This window comes from Micropterus salmoides, unplaced genomic scaffold (assembly GCF_014851395.1).
Source record: "Micropterus salmoides isolate LMB-PRFRI ecotype aquatic unplaced genomic scaffold, ASM1485139v1 Ms_hic_scaffold_2418, whole genome shotgun sequence".
Lineage (NCBI taxonomy): Eukaryota > Metazoa > Chordata > Actinopteri > Centrarchiformes > Centrarchidae > Micropterus > Micropterus salmoides.
In genome coordinates, this window is record NW_024041616.1 from 13,938 (window position 1) to 33,961 (window position 20,024).

At 42.7% G+C, this 20,024-nt stretch overlaps 2 protein-coding genes and 1 pseudogene across 2 annotated transcripts; all 3 read right to left on the minus strand.

Moving 5' to 3' along the window:
- Nucleotides 1-1,493: 1,493 nt before the first annotated feature.
- On the minus strand, nucleotides 1,494-8,823 carry LOC119918790 (annotated as a pseudogene).
- Nucleotides 8,824-8,828: 5 nt separating this feature from the next.
- LOC119918793 (uromodulin-like) lies at nucleotides 8,829-11,456 on the minus strand (the record flags this gene model as incomplete). The annotated part of the gene is made up of 4 exons (XM_038739480.1): nucleotides 11,368-11,456; nucleotides 11,193-11,284; nucleotides 9,033-9,815; nucleotides 8,829-8,839 (listed from the first exon to the last, which is right to left on the minus strand). Coding segments are annotated over exons 2-4 (870 nt in total), but the record flags the coding sequence as incomplete, so codon positions are not given.
- A 2,474-nt stretch (nucleotides 11,457-13,930) lies between these two features.
- On the minus strand, nucleotides 13,931-19,901 carry LOC119918792 (sodium-independent sulfate anion transporter-like; the record flags this gene model as incomplete). The annotated part of the gene is made up of 12 exons (XM_038739479.1): nucleotides 13,931-15,127; nucleotides 15,349-15,482; nucleotides 15,588-15,687; nucleotides 15,990-16,117; nucleotides 16,198-16,338; nucleotides 16,510-16,565; nucleotides 16,817-16,928; nucleotides 17,500-17,572; nucleotides 17,726-17,904; nucleotides 18,168-18,384; nucleotides 19,194-19,279; nucleotides 19,709-19,901. Coding segments are annotated over 12 exons (1,542 nt in total), but the record flags the coding sequence as incomplete, so codon positions are not given.
- Between the last annotated feature and the right edge of the window lie 123 nt (nucleotides 19,902-20,024).

The window sequence follows — 20,024 nt, forward strand, 5'->3', positions numbered from 1 at the left end:
GGAACTGTTAATGTTAGGAGTGTGGTTTTTGTGTTCATGTCTTTCCTGTTTAAGTCTGTTTTTGGTTCTGTGTTTCTCTGTGTAGTCTTGTTCAGTTAGTTCCTAGTCCTGTACATTAGTTAATATCTTTTGTGTTTACTCCTGCTCTTGTGTTCCCGGTTTTGTCTTGTGTATTCCCTTGTTCATTTACTGGTTCTGTTTAGCTCGTACCTGTGCATTCTTGGTTATTCACCCATGTCTGCTTGTCTAAGTGTTCTCTCTGTTACCCCCTGTTGTCTCTGCCTGCCTGCCTCTCTGTTTTCTTGCTGTCTCTCTGCCTCCCTCGTTAGCCTCATGTCTGTCACCTGTGTTGCTCCCGCCCTGCTCGTTATCCCTGGTATATATGTGTGGTCTTTCTGTTCAGCCCTTGTCTGGTCATTGTTGGTGTTACTCCCTGTCAGTTGTGGCTCCTGTCTTGTCAAGTATTTTGTCTTTCTACTCTCTGCTCTTGGTGTTTTGGATTACTTGTGTTGGATTTTGGTTTAGTTTCTCATTATGGCTTTTTATGGACTCAGCCAGCCACTCAGTATGTAAGTGTGCTCGCCTTTTGTTTGTTTAATTAAACCACTGAACTATACCTGCTCTGTGTCCTGTGTTTGGGTCCTCCAACCTGCTCAACCCTGCCTCACCAACCCACACCCACCGTAACAGTTAATGCTTCAGCATAGCAAGACAGTTTGGACAATTTCATGCTCCCAAAGTTGTGGGGATAGCTCCTTCCTGTCCAACATGACTGCGCACCAGTGCACAAAGCAAGGTCCATAAAGACATGATGAGCGGGTTTGGTGTGGAGAACTTGACTGGCCTGCACAGAGTCCTGACCTCAACCTGATAGAACACCTTTGAGATGAATTGGAGGCCAGGCCAGGCCTTCTCGTCCAACATCTGTGCCTGACCTCACAAATGTGCTTCTAGAATGGTCAAAAATTCCTGTGACTACACTCCTAAACCTTGTGGACAGCCTTCCCAGAAGAGTTGACGCTGTTTTAGCTGCAAAGGGTGGGCCAACTCCGCATTAAACGGGTTAAGAACGGGATGTCATTAAACTTCATGTGCATGTAAAGGCAGGTGGCCCAAAACTTTTGGCAATATAGTGTAGCCTACATGTTTTTGCACAAAAGGACAGGATTTGAAAAAGGTTTCTTCTGTGGTTATTATGCATGAAAACTGCATGTGACACACCAAACTGTTAGGATATCAGTTTCAGCCCAACATCAACACCCAAGATTTTGCTTAGTTGGTTTGAGACCTCATAGTTGCAATTTGGTTTTACATTTTCTTGTTGACTAGTGCATGTTCCACCATCAAGGTTCAAGGTTTTGTTTTTAAACAAAGTGATTTTATATCACACACATACATATATATATATATATATATATATATATATATATATATATATATATACACACACACTGTCAAATCAAACCTGTGCTAGAAATAAACACAGCAGAATGTAGCTTTTGGTATCATTTTTATTTTAAACCCCATGGGTTTTTTTTGGTTTTTAGTAACCAAACAAAATCACAATATGCAATGTGTTTGTATTATAACTGTGTGTTACCAGCTCCCGAAGGTGACTTGTCCCCTAAAGATAAATAAAAAAGAGAAAAAACATGGTTATTAATTCCATATAGTTCATTGTTTTGAGACATCGGCCCTGAGACCAAATTATCATTTATACTCACAACTGATTGGTCCAACGGTGAGGGGCATCAAAGGATCAGAGCTGGAAACAGAGCGGTACGTCCTACTTGTGCAATGCTACATGGTGGGAGAGGGTGTAAAAAGAGAGATACCATCAAATCCCAGTGTTTAAGCAGCATTGAACATGGATTGACAATGCTATTGTTGAAGTGACATGTGTGACTTACTGGAACACAGGAGAAGCTCCTTTGGTCACACAGGCTGAGGCTGCAATGAAGGAAAATGTCTCGGTATTCATTCTGGAGCAGGAACACAGGGCAGAGAAACGAGCTTGCAGGGACGAGCCGCTCTCAGTCACTGACACCTGTTGGCGGTCAGTGGGACACCTGGCAGAGAGGATGGAGAGGGTCATCAGGGCTATTACACATCTCTATACATTTAACTTTTTCCCATTTATATTATCCTCCACAAACCATCTGCTGGTGCTCTAGAGGGACACTTACTTGTTCTGGATGAGATAGTATCTCATGGGGTCGTCAGGGTTTGATGAGTGAGTGGCATGGCAGTCTTCCAGAACGACTGCAAAGCGTGGATCTCTCTCCTCCACAGAAACGCCCACGTACAACGGTGACCCCACTGGCAGGATGACCTGGCCTGCTGGATAAGTCTCAGTGTAGCTGGAGTTGTGGAACAGAGACATGGAGGCTCTAGCTTTGGATCCCGAGCCTGAAAGGCCACTTTCCAGCCTGTCAAGAAAATATGCTTTTTTGTTATGGCTTTTTTTTATTGCTTTATTCTTTTTTATCCCAGAAAGGTCTTGACATTTCTCTTTGATTAAAGCTGTTTCTTTCATTCAGATACAAACAAATGGCAACTACTTAAAATGTTCTTTTCATTGTATATCAGCTAGATAGCATAACCATCCCTCTGGTGTCTTCAGGTACATCCTCGCTGTGGTGCCTAAGGTTTCTGTACTGTTGTGGTGCTTCATGCCATAATCAGGGGACTAACTGTTAACTAGGATGGATACATACCATACACCATATTATTTATATGAATTATAGAGGGCACGCTTATGCTGTCTCCACTGGCACTAGATTATTGGATTCATCATTAGACTAAAACAGGATTAAAATAGCACACTTATATATCACTTGCCACTGTGAATTATATGAAACAGTTGGATAGTCATCACGGACATCTAGACTAGGATCTATAAGGCCTTGCTTTCTAATTTGCAGATGTATTTATCTGTGTGTTACAACAATGCTGATCAGCAAGATCGAAAGAATTTCACTCTATCTAAGCTTCTGTGTGGAGGATTTGAAAATGACTGACTTTAGTGACTCCTAGTGGTTATATCAAAAAAGACACTGTTAGACAGCAATGTATGCAACAAATATACTAGACCAATTTTCACCAGATTTGCCATAATTTTTGTGATGTGATGTCATCAGGAACTTTATTATCATAAAATTGGTTACATTCAGTAAAAGGCTACTTACGGCAGGAATGGTCTGACAGCCACATTCAGGCTTGCGTTTGTGTCCAGGGGATAAGCACAAGAGAAAGGAAGACTCACAGGAACGACGAAGGACCCATTTCTTATTGGGTAGATAAACTGTTGGAGTAGATGGCATGAGTGCGGTTGGTCTGAAAGACAGAGGATTAAATGATCACTCAGTTGAATGATTATGTCAACTTGAGAGGATTTTCTGTTAGCATCAGCATGAGCAAGTGGTTAGAGAAACTGTAATTGTCACTGTATCCCTCTCCATTCTTGGTGACCTGACCTCCCTGAAGAAGAGATTTACAATTTGGGGAAAGATTCTCCAGTCAAGACTATGTGCTAAATAGTCCAGTTGTGTGACGTCTGCAAAAACCCATGTGGCCTGAAGATCCACCAGACCAGACCAGTTGTTATCTTTATGAGATACAGGAGTTGCCACACAGGAGTCCCCCTACAGTGACCAGAACCTTTGTGTACTGCAAGCTCCACGCCAGGGCGGTTCTGAACACTGAAAGGGCAAGGGGCCAGCAGCTAACAAATAGAGGAGTGGCTCCAGTTTGATGAGGATATGGACGGGATCCTAGAAGCACAGCCAGAAGTGATGCAGATCAGAAGTGCCAGTCAGTGTCAACCATCATTGTCAACACTGCTGCTGAGGGGTTTGGCATTCAGAAGCAGTAAATGAGGCTCCCCAGTAGCTCACAAGGTAGAGCCAGTACCACATATCAAGGCTGAGTTACCACAGGAGCCTGGGTTTGAATTCAGTAAAGGGACTGGGCTGGATGCAGAGACCAAGACCTGGGGGACTGAAGGGCTTTCATGCCAGAACAAATGCCACAGTTCAAACCAGGGAGCCTTGAAGTGAAGCTAAAACAAGCTCAGCCTCAGGCCCTCTTAAGGTCTACAAGAGGTGCCCCAGGCTCTTGTTATGCCAAGCAACATAAGCTTGGCACCAGCTGGAGAAGGGGATCATTTCTGAATGCACCATTTCAGTGATCCTGTTTGCCATGAACATGGTTGTCGAATCAGCAAATGTGAAGTATAGAGACTCTGTCACCATGTCTGGTGTTCCACAGCTCCATTGATGGCTTGATAATAACAACATCAGCGTCTAAATGCAGATGGATCCTCAAGGGTCCTGAGAGATTAATCACCTGGGCCCGGTTGAGTTTTAAAACTGGTCAAGGTCCATGGTCTTAAGGAGGGATTAAGTTAATAAGAAATTCTGTGTCTTCCTTGGAGGTATTCAGATTCACTGAGAGGCCAGTTAAGAATTAAGCAGTCCATAGCACGCTCTAGGACACAGCTGTACTCCAGGAGACCAAGGTATTTGATGTATGACAGGCAGAGGAGGATAGCTCTGGGTTGCTGGGAAGTTAAAGGCCTGGCTCAATCAACATGGGATCCAGGTGTTTTGTGACCGTTGCTGTTTAATGAGGAAGATCAGCCACTTCTTGCCATGGTGGCTGTGACTTCCACAAAGTCTGAGCAGCCTTGTCTTATAAGCAGAATCACAAGCTACAGTGACCCTTCAGCTGCCTGACTGAGGAGTTTGTGGTTACTTGGGCAAGGGTGGTGGTTTTTAGGGGTGATTTTTAAAATGTGATATCGACAGCAGTAGCATTATGCTAGATTTATGGGTTTAACCCTGAACAGAAACATACATTGCACATAAGATAGCATAATAATACATCTAGCTGTAAGTGGCAGTGGCAGTGACAGCAGCTGAAGATTCAAGGTGCCCACAGCTAAAGAAGGGGGCACAAGATACATTATTTAAAGGCCCCCAGAATTTGTAGCACTGCCCATGCTGAGCAGATGCACATTATCTGGTAGTTTAAAAAACAACAGGACAACATAAAAATGTCTCTATAGATTAAATAATCAGGTTCACAGCAGAAAAAAACACAAGTTAAGTCTTTACCCTTAGTGTATTTCCACAGGCACCTTCTGTGGCCTGGACTTCGTACCACACTGCATCATCATGCACTCTGACCCAGGAGCAATTGCGGGATGCTAGGTTGCCCGAGAATGGGTTCAAACCAGAAGATGTCAAGCTTGCCATATCCAGCCCCACGTAGAGTTTATCATGGCCACAAATAAGCTCTGCAGACTGGAGTGCAGGATGCTGGACTATAGAGGAAGATATAATGTCAGAGAAGTGTGAGAGAAAGAAGAAAGGAAATTAGATGGTAAATACTTTATACCAATGATGAACTGTATTATGTCAAAACATTTCAAAATATAAAAGGAAACCTACATTCACACACAACGCTGGCATCTTCAATGTGACCGCAGTTGTGGATCCCAAATCCTCGATGTCTGCAGTCTGTTATCGATGATTCATTTCCAAAACAGCTGACATCATCCAGCCAGATGGGTCCACTGCCCTGTCCATAAGCTGCATTTGTTGGTGCAGAACGAGCAGTGCCACAGCCCAGCTGTCTGCACACCACGTTGGCATCCCTCAGGTCCCAGGCATCGTCACACACCGTCCCCCACTGTCCATGATGGTAGAGCTCCACTCTGCCAGAGCAGCGGTTGTCAGAGTTGACCAGCCTCACTGGTGAACCAGCTAACAGAAAAACATGCACATAATACTGTTGATATGGCAAATAACAAATAGTTACTCACTAAGACTTCACTGCTTTTAGCTGTACAAATTTGTATTTACCTTCACACACGACACCAGCATCCTCATGGTGACCGCAATTGTGAGATCCAAACCCACGGTGCCTGCACTGGGTGAGCTTTGATTCGCTGCCTGTGCACGTGACATCATCCAGCCAGATGGGCCCTCTGCCCTGTCCAAAACGTGCACCTTGTGGTGCTGACACGGCCCTGCCACAGCCCAGCTGTCTGCACACCACCTGAGCATCAACCAGGCCCCAGTCATCGTCACACACCGTCCCCCACTGTCCTCGGAGGAAGATCTCCACTCTGCCGGAGCAGGAGCTGTTTCCTCCATCGGCCAGGCGGACCTGCCCCTCAACTCCTGTGCTGTTGTCTGCGGTGTTGTGGTGTTAGCTATCACCTGAGCAGTGGTGGTGTTTGAGGTCTTGGAGTCGGTGTGGTTGGTGAAACTGTGCTGTTGGATCCTGGTTGAACTGAAAGAAAAGTCTCTGTGAAATCACAAGAAAACTATAGCCTGCACTGCCAGCTGCAGTCATGAGGAAAAGCCCCCTTTCTTTATTATTGATGGAACTGATTATGTTATTGTTGGGTACAAAATCCATTTATGGATCAACGTATCTTTTTCTTTTAAGAAGAAAGGAAAATAGATGGTAAATACTAAATACCAATGATGAGAACCTCCGTAAACCTCAGTTTGTAATTTGAACTGTATTATGTCAAAACATTTCAAAATATAAAAGGAAACCTACATTCACACACAACGCTGGCATCTTCAACGTGACCGCAGTTGTGGACCCCAAACCCTCGATGTCTGCAGTCTGTTATAGAGGGTTCATTTCCAAAACAGCTGACATCATCCAGCCAGATGGGTCCACTACCCTGTCCATAAGCTGCATTTGTTGGTGCAGAACGAGCAGTGCCACAGCCCAGCTGTCTGCACACCACGTTGGCATCCCTCAGGTCCCAGGCATCGTCACACACCGTCCCCCACTGTCCATGATGGTAGAGCTCCACTCTGCCAGAGCAGCGGTTGTCAGAGTTGACCAGCCTCACTGGTGAACCAGCTAACAGAAAAACATGCACATAATACTGTTGATATGGCAAATAACAAATAGTTACTCACTAAGACTTCACTGCTTTTAGCTGTACAAATTTGTATTTACCTTCACACACGACACCAGCATCCTCATGGTGACCGCAATTGTGAGATCCAAACCCACGGTGCCTGCACTGGGTGAGCTTTGATTCGCTGCCTGTGCACGTGACATCATCCAGCCAGATGGGCCCTCTGCCCTGTCCAAAACGTGCACCTTGTGGTGCTGACACGGCCCTGCCGCAGCCCAGCTGTCTGCACACCACCTGAGCATCAACCAGGCCCCAGTCATCGTCACACACCGTCCCCCACTGTCCTCGGAGGAAGATCTCCACTCTACCGGTGCAGGAGCTGTTTCCTCCATCGGCCAGGCGGACCTGCCCCTCAACTCCTGTGCTGTTGTCTGCGGATGTTGTGGTGTTAGCTATCACCTGAGCAGAGGTGGTGTTCTGAGGTCTTGGAGTCGGTGTGGTTGGTGAAACTGTGCTGTTGGATCCTGGTTGAACTGAAAGAAAAGTCTCTGTGAAATCACAAGACAACTATAGCCTGCACTGCCAGCTGCAGTCATGAGGAAAAGCCCCCTTTCTTTATTATTGATGGAACTGATTATGTTATTGTTGGGTACAAAATCCATTTATGGATCAACGTATCTTTTTCTTTTAAGAAGAAAGGAAAATAGATGGTAAATACTAAATACCAATGATGAGAACCTCCGTAAACCTCAGTTTGTAATTTGAACTGTATTATGTCAAAACATTTCAAAATATAAAAGGAAACCTACATTCACACACAACGCTGGCATCTTCAACGTGACCGCAGTTGTGGACCCAAACCCTCGATGTCTGCAGTCTGTTATAGAGGGTTCATTTCCAAAACAGCTGACATCATCCAGCCAGATGGGTCCACTGCCCTGTCCATAAGCTGCATTTGTTGGTGCAGAACGAGCAGTGCCACAGCCCAGCTGTCTGCACACCACGTTGGCATCCCTCAGGTCCCAGGCATCGTCACACACCGTCCCCCACTGTCCTCGGAGGAAGATCTCCACTCTGCCGGAGCAGGAGCTGTTTCCTCCATCGGCCAGGCGGACCTGCCCCTCAACTCCTGTGCTGTTGTCTGCGGGTGTTGTGGTGTTAGCTATCACCTGAGCAGAGGTGGTGTTCTGAGGTCTTGGAGTCGGTGTGGTTGGTGAAACTGTGCTGTTGGATCCTGGTTGAACTGAAAGAAAAGTCTCTGTGAAATCACAAGACAACTATAGCCTGCACTGCCAGCTGCAGTCATGAGGAAAAGCCCCCTTTCTTTATTATTGATGGAACTGATTATGTTATTGTTGGGTACAAAATCCATTTATGGATCAACGTATCTTTTTCTTTTAAGAAGAAAGGAAAATAGATGGTAAATACTAAATACCAATGATGAGAACCTCCGTAAACCTCAGTTTGTAATTTGAACTGTATTATGTCAAAACATTTCAAAATATAAAAGGAAACCTACCTTCACACACGACACCAGCATCCTCATGGTGACCGCAATTGTGAGATCCAAACCCACGGTGCCTGCACTGGGTGAGCTTTGATTCGCTGCCTGTGCACGTGACATCATCCAGCCAGATGGGCCCTCTGCCCTGTCCAAAACGTGCACCTTGTGGTGCTGACACGGCCCTGCCGCAGCCCAGCTGTCTGCACACCACCTGAGCATCAACCAGGCCCCAGTCATCGTCACACACCGTCCCCCACTGTCCTCGGAGGAAGATCTCCACTCTACCGGAACAGGAGCTGTTTCCTCCATCGGCCAGGCGGACCTGCCCCTCAACTCCTGTGCTGTTGTCTGCGGGTGTTGTGGTGTTAGCTATCACCTGAGCAGTGGTGGTGTTCTGAGGTCTTGGAGTCGGTGTGGTTGGTGAAACTGCTGTGTGTTCACCTCTGTTAACAACAGACAACAGTGAGACACTCGTGCTAAGCCAGTGAGATTTTTTTGGTCCGTAAATTATTCATTCACTTTAAGAACAAGAAGACATTAGTTTCTTCACTACTTTCTTAAAATATAAATGAATGCTTTAGATGAGAACATTGCATTTGTTGTTACAGTGTAAAGATGTTTAAAATGGAATAATACCTGCACAGTATGCAAGTGAGCAAGTGGAAGGCTTTACAAGTTTATAGACGTAGTAGTTTCCATAGCAGAGCTTGACATGGATGGTGTGTGTCGGAAAAGTGCAGCAGCTGTGCCAGGAATTACACACAGTACGATTTACTATTTCATCAGACTGTGTGGGATGAGGCTCTGTTATCCACATAGTAGCATGGGTTCCACACCTGTTTTCAGGTATACACCTCTCTGGAATATGAGCACTGGTTTGCCACAGTAACAGGCGATACCAGCCTTGCCAGTTAACATTTCGGTCACAGTGAATGACTGTATTTGATGTGTTATTCGTTGAACGCCAGTCGTCATTCAGTACAGTGTAGTGCTCACAGGGGTCAGCACAACGGAGAACCCCATTATAACTGATGCAGTCCATGCCTGAAGGACAAACTGTGTTTCCACAGTTGAACTGGACATATTGAGAGGAGGGGCTCGATCTTGAGCTGGAGGAAGACTCCAAACATTGGAAAGAGCCTGGGGTGTTTTGGCAAACCTGGGGTGGCATGCACGGTGAGTCTGGAAGGGAACACTCGTCAGTGTCCACACAGCCACTGTCTGGTGACCAGTGATAACCTTGGCTACAGCAAGAAGAGTCACTGCAGAGTTTTGCATTGTAACAGGCGAGACCATCGCCTACAAATCCATCTTTACAGACACAAGAGAGCGCCGGGCTGGTGAGAGAGTCTCCTCTTTCTCGTGACTCCAGGCAGGTGGCTTCATCATGACATGAATCACAACTGGAGACAAGTGTCCCTGTGAAAAGTAAGAGGATAGTTTGTGCATGATGTAAGTAATTTGAAGTAGCTTTTCCAGGTAAAACGGTGAAACTACAGTGAAATTACATGCAATTGGCGTAATGAACAAAACTAATTCAGGATCATTTATGTTTAGTTATCCTGTGAGTACAATTACACAGAAAACATCTGTTCAAATCTCACTGTAGAGTTATACCAGAGGTGCAATCACCATCAAAGTTTACCACTGTTTATTTTATTTTCAAGGATTTTCACAACTGAATGCAAGATTTTACGTGGTCTCTTAATACTGTGTCATGGTTGATTATTATTACAAAGGCAGTTCAGGTAGAAAGGACTTTGTGTTATGGTTTTGGGTTTGACTTTAGCTATGTCCTGGTTTATTTTATGAGAGTCCTCCTTCATGTGTCTTGGATTACTTTACTTTACTTCCTGGGATTATGTGTTTTTCAGGACAGTTTTGATTGTCTGCCCACCCTGATCCTAATCTGGAGCAGTGTTGGGAAGGTTACATTTACCAATTAATTTATCAAAGTAATGTAAGGACTATGGCAGGAAATTGCAAAGGAATACATTGTGCACATGAAAAACATGCAGAGCAACAAAATGAACATTATTCAACATATAGCCGAGCTTTTTACAGATAATGTTCAGATGTAACCCCCAATGTAATCATGAACATTTTCATTAGTAACTGTAATTTAGTTATACATTTTTCAGTAAATGTAGCGGATTACAGTTAAATTTATTTTGTAATTAAATTATTTAACAAAATTACATGTAAATAGTTACTCCACAACATTCGTCTGGAGTTGTTTCAATTCCACATGTTCCATGTTACCCTGTTTGAAAAACTGTTTAACATTTTATGTTAAATTTTTGTCTGGACCAGGAAGTTTTCTAATGAATATCTGAAAATTATATAATCATGTAATATTGATATTATAGAAAAGCAAGGGTGAAATTATGTACCAGACAGCTAATTTGGAGGTGCATTTATAAAAAAGCCATCTTAACTTTTATTATTGAAGTTAATGTAAGAATAATATGGCTTCACTAAATCACTGGAATAGAAATACTGACAGTGCCAAATAAAATGTTTTATCCTAAATCAACTTAAAGAGAAATTTGGGGAAATTTAAAGTTAACAAGTTCTTTTATGAACTATGTAATTCATCCCAATGTTGTTGGTGCCTGAATTTATAATTTGTGTGTGGAGAAAGAAAGGCAGAGTACTATTTAATTAAAGACTTTTAATTGAAGTGCATCCATGCATGACACAGAAGGAGCAAAGGAGCCACACAAAAATCTATTTAAATGTGTTTTTTTTTTAAGTACAATTACACCCAAGATGACAAGATGTTACATGACCTACCTGAAGTGCTTCCTGTTAAAATCTGCAAAATTAGGAGCAATAACAAACCCCCAGGCACCCCCATTATGGACCACATCCACGACACCAACTTGCTGAAAAAACAAAAAAGAAGTCTTAAAATCACATTTTCAAAAGATGCTGCCATATTCATTACTTTGCCAGACATTGTTCTTACCTTTGAAAGACTGTGGGAACCCAGGAGTTAGTGACAGTGAATATCTCCCAGTGAGTGACAGTGTGAGAATTTATAGGCCCCTATGTGTGCTCAAAAGACCAATGGGGGTCACCGACAGCACCGATACATGTAGTATGACATCAAAAGAGTTACTTATTAATCAAATAACGTAAAATGATAAATTCAGACTTAACTGGCACACAAACAAAGGCCTGAGTCAATATATTTTATGGTACCACAATCTATCTCAGGTCAGTGTTGAAACAAGGAGACTCTTGTTTCTAGGTTTGTACATTCTAATGTTAATCCCATTTATAACCACACTTCGTCAACATTGACTGAAAAGCCAGAGAGCACACTGAGTACTCTCGAAACTCCATGAAAATTAGTTTCACCAATTCAAGGGCCACGTACTTGCTGTTTCCAATGTCAAATAGACTGTGCCTTTCTAGTCCTCCGACCAGTCAAAGCACAAACAAAACATGTCGCATTCACCCGTTCACACACATTCATACACTGATGACACAGCCTTCAGGAGCAATTTTGGGTCCAGTATCTTAGACAAAGATATTTCAACATACAGACTTGAGGAGCCGGGGATCAAACACCTACCGATAAGTGGGCGACACGCTCTTCCTCCTGTGCCACAGCCTCAACTGTACCTGACAGTTTATATTTACATCTCACTCAGTTTGACTGAGCAAATGCCATCCATTTCAGTAAATTGTAAGAGGACCATGAATTAGGATTATTTTGTCAATATCTTAAAAGTCTAAGGAAGAAGGAAGGACACGCAGTTAGAAATACATTTTAAAAGATGTCAACCGTTTGATGAACCCCTTGATGTCAGTGGCATCAGGTAAATCTCAACGCTTCTCTCATCATGCATCAGTATGGCATGTGCATGTTGGACCCCATCTTATATCTCTGCATTATATATCTGCCTTTGAAAAGGTTTGTTTTTATGAAATTAGGAGCATCTCACTTGTACAGCTGGGAACAGTGTGTGAATGGGTGAATGTGTTGTAGCGTAAAACGATTTGTTGATGCGAAGACTTGAAAGGATACAGACCATTTAGCAACTTGATTCATTGTGTAATTATTATGGTAATAAGTCACTTATTATCTTTATTTTTGGAATCACTGCAGCCCTTCTTGCAATCATATTTCAAAACTCACTTCCTCTTCAGTGTTTTATTATTCTGAGGTAAATGGTACTTTGTTCCATTTTAAGACGGGCTAATAAGATTTTTACAACCCTTTATGCCAGTAAGTACCAGTGTGCAATAGTGTGCCCTTCATACAGTATTACTAATAGTGCTACGTACAAAGCAATTGTTGGAAAGTTGGGCATCATTTCAAAGGAAAGCCATACACAAACACAGCAATCAGTCACACAGGCACTGCTAAGAAAGCACATGTTTGTGTGGATATTAGCTCAGACACCTTCAATGCTAAGATGTCAAATAATCAATACTAAAAGTAAAGAACACAATACATCACAGCACATGGTGACAGATTAACATAGGGTGTTTTGATCTTTGTCATAAATGTTATAGAACATTCTCAGGTGTCTTAATTGATGTGACAAGGAAAAGTAAGACAGGTCTAGCTTGGAGTCATTAGCTGACCCCACAAGTGTTCACTGACCTTCCAGCTGTAGTTCTTTCTCACATGTAACTGTCCTTGTTAGGGAGACAACAGTTAGACTGATAAGGTAGAGACAGTAGCTCAGGCGTCAGGCTGGCAAAAATCAGTGTTCTCTGGGAATCTGACAAGGTTGAGTCTTACAAAATGTTTAACAAAAACTTACTGGCTCCACAGATTAGCGTACAACTCATGGATAGAATTTGATTCCAATTTGACGAAGCATCGGAGTCTAAACATCAGATAGATTTGTTGTTCTAGGTAAAGGCCAGCTAAAGATGAACTAAGTGGGAAACCTACAGGAACTAGGGGGAAGACAGAAACATAAAAGTGACCAAATGCTCTGTTGTTATCGTTCAGATTTGGTGTTGACATTTAACGTGTTCAAATGTTGAATGCTGGCACTGTATCTCCTTGGCTGGGCTCAATAAACCAAACTATGTTAAAGAGGTGGTATAATGCTGTATGTTGTTCATCAAATGTTGTATGTTGTTCATCAAATGTAAGTCACTTTGGATAAAAGTGTCTGCTAAATGAGTAAATGTTTTTTGCCTTTTTCCCTCTCCTTTATTGAGTTTGCAAAGTGAAAAAGCCCAAAGTCCACCCCAAAGGGAGTTCCCATCTCCCACAGAAAACACTGCTCTGAACTGCCAGAAAACAGCTCATTTGTAGTCCAGCCGCTTCCCTTTCATGACGACATAATTGCTGAAGTTCGAAACAGCTGATGGATTACAATTTCAGGATAATGGATGGAGAAATTCATTCATTCTTTTGTCCATGTGACTCCAGCTTGGGACTTTTACTCTTCTGTTGTTGTTAATTTAAAGTTAATATGATGTCGGATTGTATAGAAAATCAAATGATTTATATGATGTGGTGGGAAAAGCGTGTTTAAATAAACAGCTCAGGCAAACACTTGTCTTTCTGTGAATTTTATTCAAGTCTTCTGCAGAAGGAACTCACAGGGACACATACGCATCAGAGAGTATCATCCAAGTGAGCTGCAGTGTAACAGCTCATGCAGCTTTTATCTTAGTCTCAGGGTCGGAGTACTATCTCATCAAGGTGTCTTTGAGCGTTCCCGAGGGGGACACTCAATCTGGATCTATAGAAAGACACCCATGTCCAAGGTACATGTGGTGAACCACTTAAAGTCCTGACCCCTCTGGACATATGTTAAAGCATCACACACATTTACCTTCCATTGACCCCTGGAGGCCCCTAGTGAGATTAGTTACATGGCAGTGTTTTAAAGATGGTTCTTATGAAATTCCCATTACAATCCTTAATGGTTTGAAAAAAAAAAGTTTACTGTGCCTATGAAAATTGTTTACCCCCCTTGGAAGTGATCATGTTTTATTGTTTTACTGCAATGAGTCAAAGACTTTACGTCAGTGTTTCGATGCAGATCAACAGGATCTCAAAGTAATGTAATTTAATTAGAAATGTAATTCAAATACAACCTAATGTTTAAAATATTTATTTTATTCAGTAAAAACCCTTCATTTTAGGTTCATAATGTAATTCAATTAAAGTAATTTTCAAAGTCAAAACACTTTTGCCACAGCCTTGATGACATTTCTTTACAAACAAAACAATAAGAGAAATCAATCACCTTATATTTCCTTTTACATAGATAAATAAAACAAGTCACAATAATAGTTAGCTTTGCTCTGTTCTGTTATTCACACACCAGTCACCCCTCTTCTGTAAATTCAGATTTGGTCCCTGGAAGCTCACCCATCACCTTCAACCATAAAACCTAACAGAAGGGTTCTCTGTTAATTGTGCAATGGTAATGTAGTGATTCCACAATGATTTACAAAGTCAAGTTTAGCAGATATAAAGTTCAGTGAAACACAGAGGGACATCACTTGGCCACTGGCAGTCCACATACACCTACTAGCCAGTGAATAAATTGTTAGAGGGCCTAATAATCCCAGACCAGAAATGTCACTGATCATTGTCGTTACATCGCTTTTCTCCACCATCAAAGATCTCCAGTGTTGGTCATTGAGGAGGCTCCCGACTCCATCTGCAGTGCTGCCTCCACACTGTCTGTATACATGAGGCCCTGCAGATCAGCTGCTAGGAGGACCTCAAGAACAAAGGGCTAAAGGTGGGAGGAAGACAGAGACAAAGTGTACATACTGTATATTTAGTTTTGTTGTTCTAAGAGCTGAATTCTAGCCTCAAACAAAAAAGCACTTTATTTAGAAATTCACAGTGAGCAAATGTTCCAATCTTGTTGGAAGAACAACTTGACGGCCAAATAATGACGGCCAATAATTTGTACTCCAATAAAAGCCTGTAAGACAGGACAGAATGCCGTACCTGCAATCTGGAAAAAAACAGTCGCACTTCTCGTTTTTTGAACTGCCTCAGCAGGTCCCTCAGCTCACTGATCACTGAGTAATCTATGATGCTGACATGATGGCAATCCAGGACCACCGACCGCGGTGGAGACGCTGGGGGCAAGTAAATGAGAGGAGGTTAAACAAGACAGAGATCACCACACATTACCATTTCGTGTAGGTGTCCTTTAAACAAAAGGCTACCAGACACATCCTTACCCTGCAGAGCCCAAGTGTGTATGATGTGGCTGAGATACTCTGTGGCAGGAAAGCTGAGACCACTGTCCAACTCCATCACCAGCACACCTTGATCAGAAACCTGTACACAAAAATAATCTGTAAAGCAACTTTGAGTATTTAGAGTGCTTTATAAATTTAATTTATTATTACTGTCTGAGGGGTGTGTTTAGATGATGAATAAGTAGCAGCAATGTATGTTGAATTTAACTCCATGTAGTGATGATGATCCAATCATGTCTCTAACCAAAGCGAATTTCTTTTGTACCGTTAAAGAAAGAAGCAAAGAAACATTTGTGTGCTGGCACTGAAAGGCTAAATATCTGTCACAGAGGACTCTTCCTTTAATTGTCATACACAGTCCTGTGCAGAATATTATGTTACCTTTATCTGGGGTCTTGCAGTGTTGTACAGCAGCAGGGCTCCAGATACAGCTACACCTCCCATGATACCGTACTGCACCTGCCAGAAACTCATCAGGAACGTCACAACAAAAGGCAGCAGGTCCAGCTCTGTAGAAGATGCACTAGCATGAGACCACAATTAAACAAACAGATACATGTGAGACACAAAAAACTGAACAGACACCTACTGCGTATCCTCCACATCTTAGCCACGACACGGTAATCCACCATGGGAGTTACCGCACAGATGATAACAGCAGCTAGTGAGGCCTTGGGGATGTAGTAGAAGGCCGGCATGAGGAACGCCAGGGAAAGCAATACGATCACACCTGCAAAAACACACAGAGAGAAGGTGAACTGTACAGAAATTCATCATTTACAAACTAAGAAAAACACGTATCTGATTGAACCAGCACATAATGCACTGTAACAGTAAAAATAACAGTGCACCACCAGAGGGCAGAAGAGATGCAGCAAAAGTTGAAAGGGTCATGACTCACTGGTAATGATCCCTCCAGCTGGAGTGCAAACACCAGTCTGGGAGTTCACCGCTGTCCTGGATGTGAGCAGAAAACATGTCACTGTCAAGAATACATGACATCTGCTCTCTCTCTCTCTCACACAGACACACATGTTTATTACTCTATCCCGGTGGGGACATGTCATTGACATATTGCACTCCCTAACCTCTTATCCCAACCTTTACCAACACAACTACATGCCCAACCTCTACCCTACCCCTAACCTAATTGTAACCCAAACCCGGATATAAAAAAAAAAACATGACACACGCACACACGCACACACCTCCCAAAGCTGCCAGTAACAGGGTAGGCTGACACAAAGGAGCCCATGATGTTGGTCACACCAATAGCCAGCAGCTCCTGGTTGGCATCAATTCTGTAGTCGTTCTGACTGGCTGAGGTGAAACAGGAAGTTAGAATCAGGCAAGACTCATTCTTTAGCTGCCTTGCCATCTAATGGTGGTATAATGTGTGGTATAATGTAACAGGTTATAAAATGTTTACATAAAGTCGACATTTCAAATAATGAAGTGTACAGCCATGATAGCAGCTCTGTGAGGCTGTACTTCGGGACAGCGGTGCTTTGAGCTAAATGCTAACATCAGCATGCTAACATGCTCACAATGACAATGATAACATATTGATGTTTAGCAGTTATAATGTTCACCATGTTCACAATGTTAGTTTTGCATGCTAACAGTTGCTGATTAGCACAAAGGCTGATGGGAATCTCATAAACAGAAGTGTTGGACAAATGTAAAATTGGCCTGATGGTGGCACTAGAGGAAAAGTCAGGGGATTACCAAAATCCTCATCATGATTCCTCCTCTGGGGAACATGAATGTCTGTACAAAATTTCATGTAAATCCATCCAATAGGTGTTGAGATATTTCAGTCTGGACCAAAGGGGTGGATTGACCAACGCTGTCTAGAAACGATACTACTAGTGTGGCTAAAAATACTTACCAAAAGCTTTAGCAATAGCAAGGCTCTCCAACAGACCCATTAAAGGAATCACAGCCAGTCCTCCTCCAAAGCCCTGCACAAAACCACAGAGAAGAGAAGTGTCTAGTCAGCTGCACTTCTTGCAAACTGGAAAGATTTTGGGAAGTGAAAGTTGCAAGTGAATCACTTGAATCACAAAGAGTGACTGCCCTCACCCCGTGGCTGGCCTCGTCTCTCTGCTCCTTACCTCAACAATCTCCCCAAAGGAGACGACGGTGCCGTTGGCTGTGGCGTCTGAGGTGGGTGGGGGACTGAACGGCGGTAGCCCCTGGGAAGTTTTCCCAGTGACTGTGAACACGTGATAACCGTAAGCTTCCCAGGAAAATGCTACTAAGGATGCAGCCATGACCACCAGAGCGTTACGCACTGACCAAGACAGAGAAGAAGTTGGAGGAAAGAGGAAGGTTTTAGAAAATCACAACATGTATCAAAAACAAAATTCATATTTTATACACCAGCATCATAAAAGCTAAATATATACCATCCTGGAATACAGATTATTCAGTGTAAATTAAATAACAGAAATAAAGATAAAAGAGCTATAATTTTAGTATTTGGCTACTAATTTTTTAACACCGTCTTTAGTGTACATGTGTGTGACATTTACACAGTTGTACACAAGTACTCACTGGTAGCAACAGTCCACACTACTTTCCAGGCGACTCTGGAGTAGGTGGGAGCGTCGTCAGAGCCCAGACTCGTCTTCATAAACAACAACATGACCAGCAGAGCAAGACAGAGCAGACCTAGTACCACATCACCAATCCTGGCCTCTGGGATCTTGTAGAAGGTGTAGTAAACCTCCAGGTAGAACTCGTGCGGAACGCCCTGGAGTCCCAGAATGTTCTAGAAACAGAAAACAACAGGACTGCCATCAGCTGAGACCACTGGCACTAAGACAGGAACAGGGCATAATTCTTTACTCTTTAAAGATTAAAAAGCAGCAACAGATAAAAGCAGAATAACATCTTTGGAAGATTTGGGGAAACAACCTGCAATAAATGTCACAAGGCCCCAGTTAAAGTGAACATATGTCACTTTTGCTGGACAGTGTATACGGTAGCCGTGACAGAATTAACTTTAAACTGACTCAGTAATATCCATTATATGGAAATAGTTAGTGACCTAATGCTTGCTGACATCAGGCACCATTAGCTGCTGTCATACCAGAACAAGTCAGGTTATTACAGCGAAACAAGGGTGTGTGAGACCTTGCTGCTCTGTAAATACTGATATAGAGACAGACTGATACTGGATAACTGACATGGATGCTCCATATATCCAATATTTGACCGTTAAACACAAGGATATAATTTATTATTGTAAGGAATTGTGACCAAGGTGTTGTCACAGAGCAGGACATTTTTTTCAGCTTCAAATAAAATTGGCTGTGCTCTCAGTTTGGTGTGTAGTTTATCCAACAATCACTGTTTCAAAATTACCTCAAACATACCTTTGGCATTTCTGCTGTGCATTTTCTTTTTACTAAGATAAACTAATATCAGTCCACAATATTGTGCTGATAAATGTATTGGAAAATGTCTGCTCAATGTTAAAATCCAGACTCAAGAACTGCAACTGCTTGCTTAGTATAGTATGTACGTGTTATTGTACGTGTGTGTGTGTGTGTGTGTGTGTGTGTGTGCGTGCGTCACCTTGACCTGGCCAAAGCCAATGGTTACCGCAGCAGCACAAGTGAAGCCTTTTATTACAGGAAAAGAGATGAAGTCCAGCAGGAAACCTGCAGAAGACGAGCAAAGCTTTGATACGACACTGAACCAAAATAAAAGATATCACAGAAATTGTGTGTGTGGTTAAGCAGAGGAAGTTGTAGATGTGGTGGCAGGAAGTGCACTCACTAACTAATCTCCTGTTTCTTCACAGTCTCTGCAGTTCTTTCTCTAAACAATTCATTTTAAATATTGTAATATTTTTATATCAGGTTTTGATACACAGCTCACCCTAAATTTTACAGATTGGAAGATATAATGCTAAAATGTCATTGCTATCAGGTGAAAACAATATGTCACAATGTGTGAATAAAAACTCATTTTTATTTTGCTAAAAACACCCTTTTGAGTCCATCCACTTGGCTCACGAGTGTTTACAAAACTAAGAAAAACACCAAAACTGGTGTCACAAGGTTTTCACATGAGTTCCCTCCCCTCACCTAATCTCAGTAATGCCATTACAGCCTGGATGAGTCCACAGAGGAGGCTGAGCAGCACGGCTCGGTGGGGCTGCCCCCCCACCACGGAGAAGCACAGGAGGGACATGATGGCCGTGGGACCAAGTGTCACATCCTTAGAGGTCCCGAGGAGGGTGTACATGAACCCCCCCATGAAGGCAGAGTAGAGTCCGTACTGTGGAGAGAAATGCTTTCTGATTAAATAATGAATAGAGCTGCAACTAATTTATTAAAGTCCCTCTCCACTCAATATGCAATTCAGCATGCATTATAAGAGTAATTTTAGATGTTTTAAAAC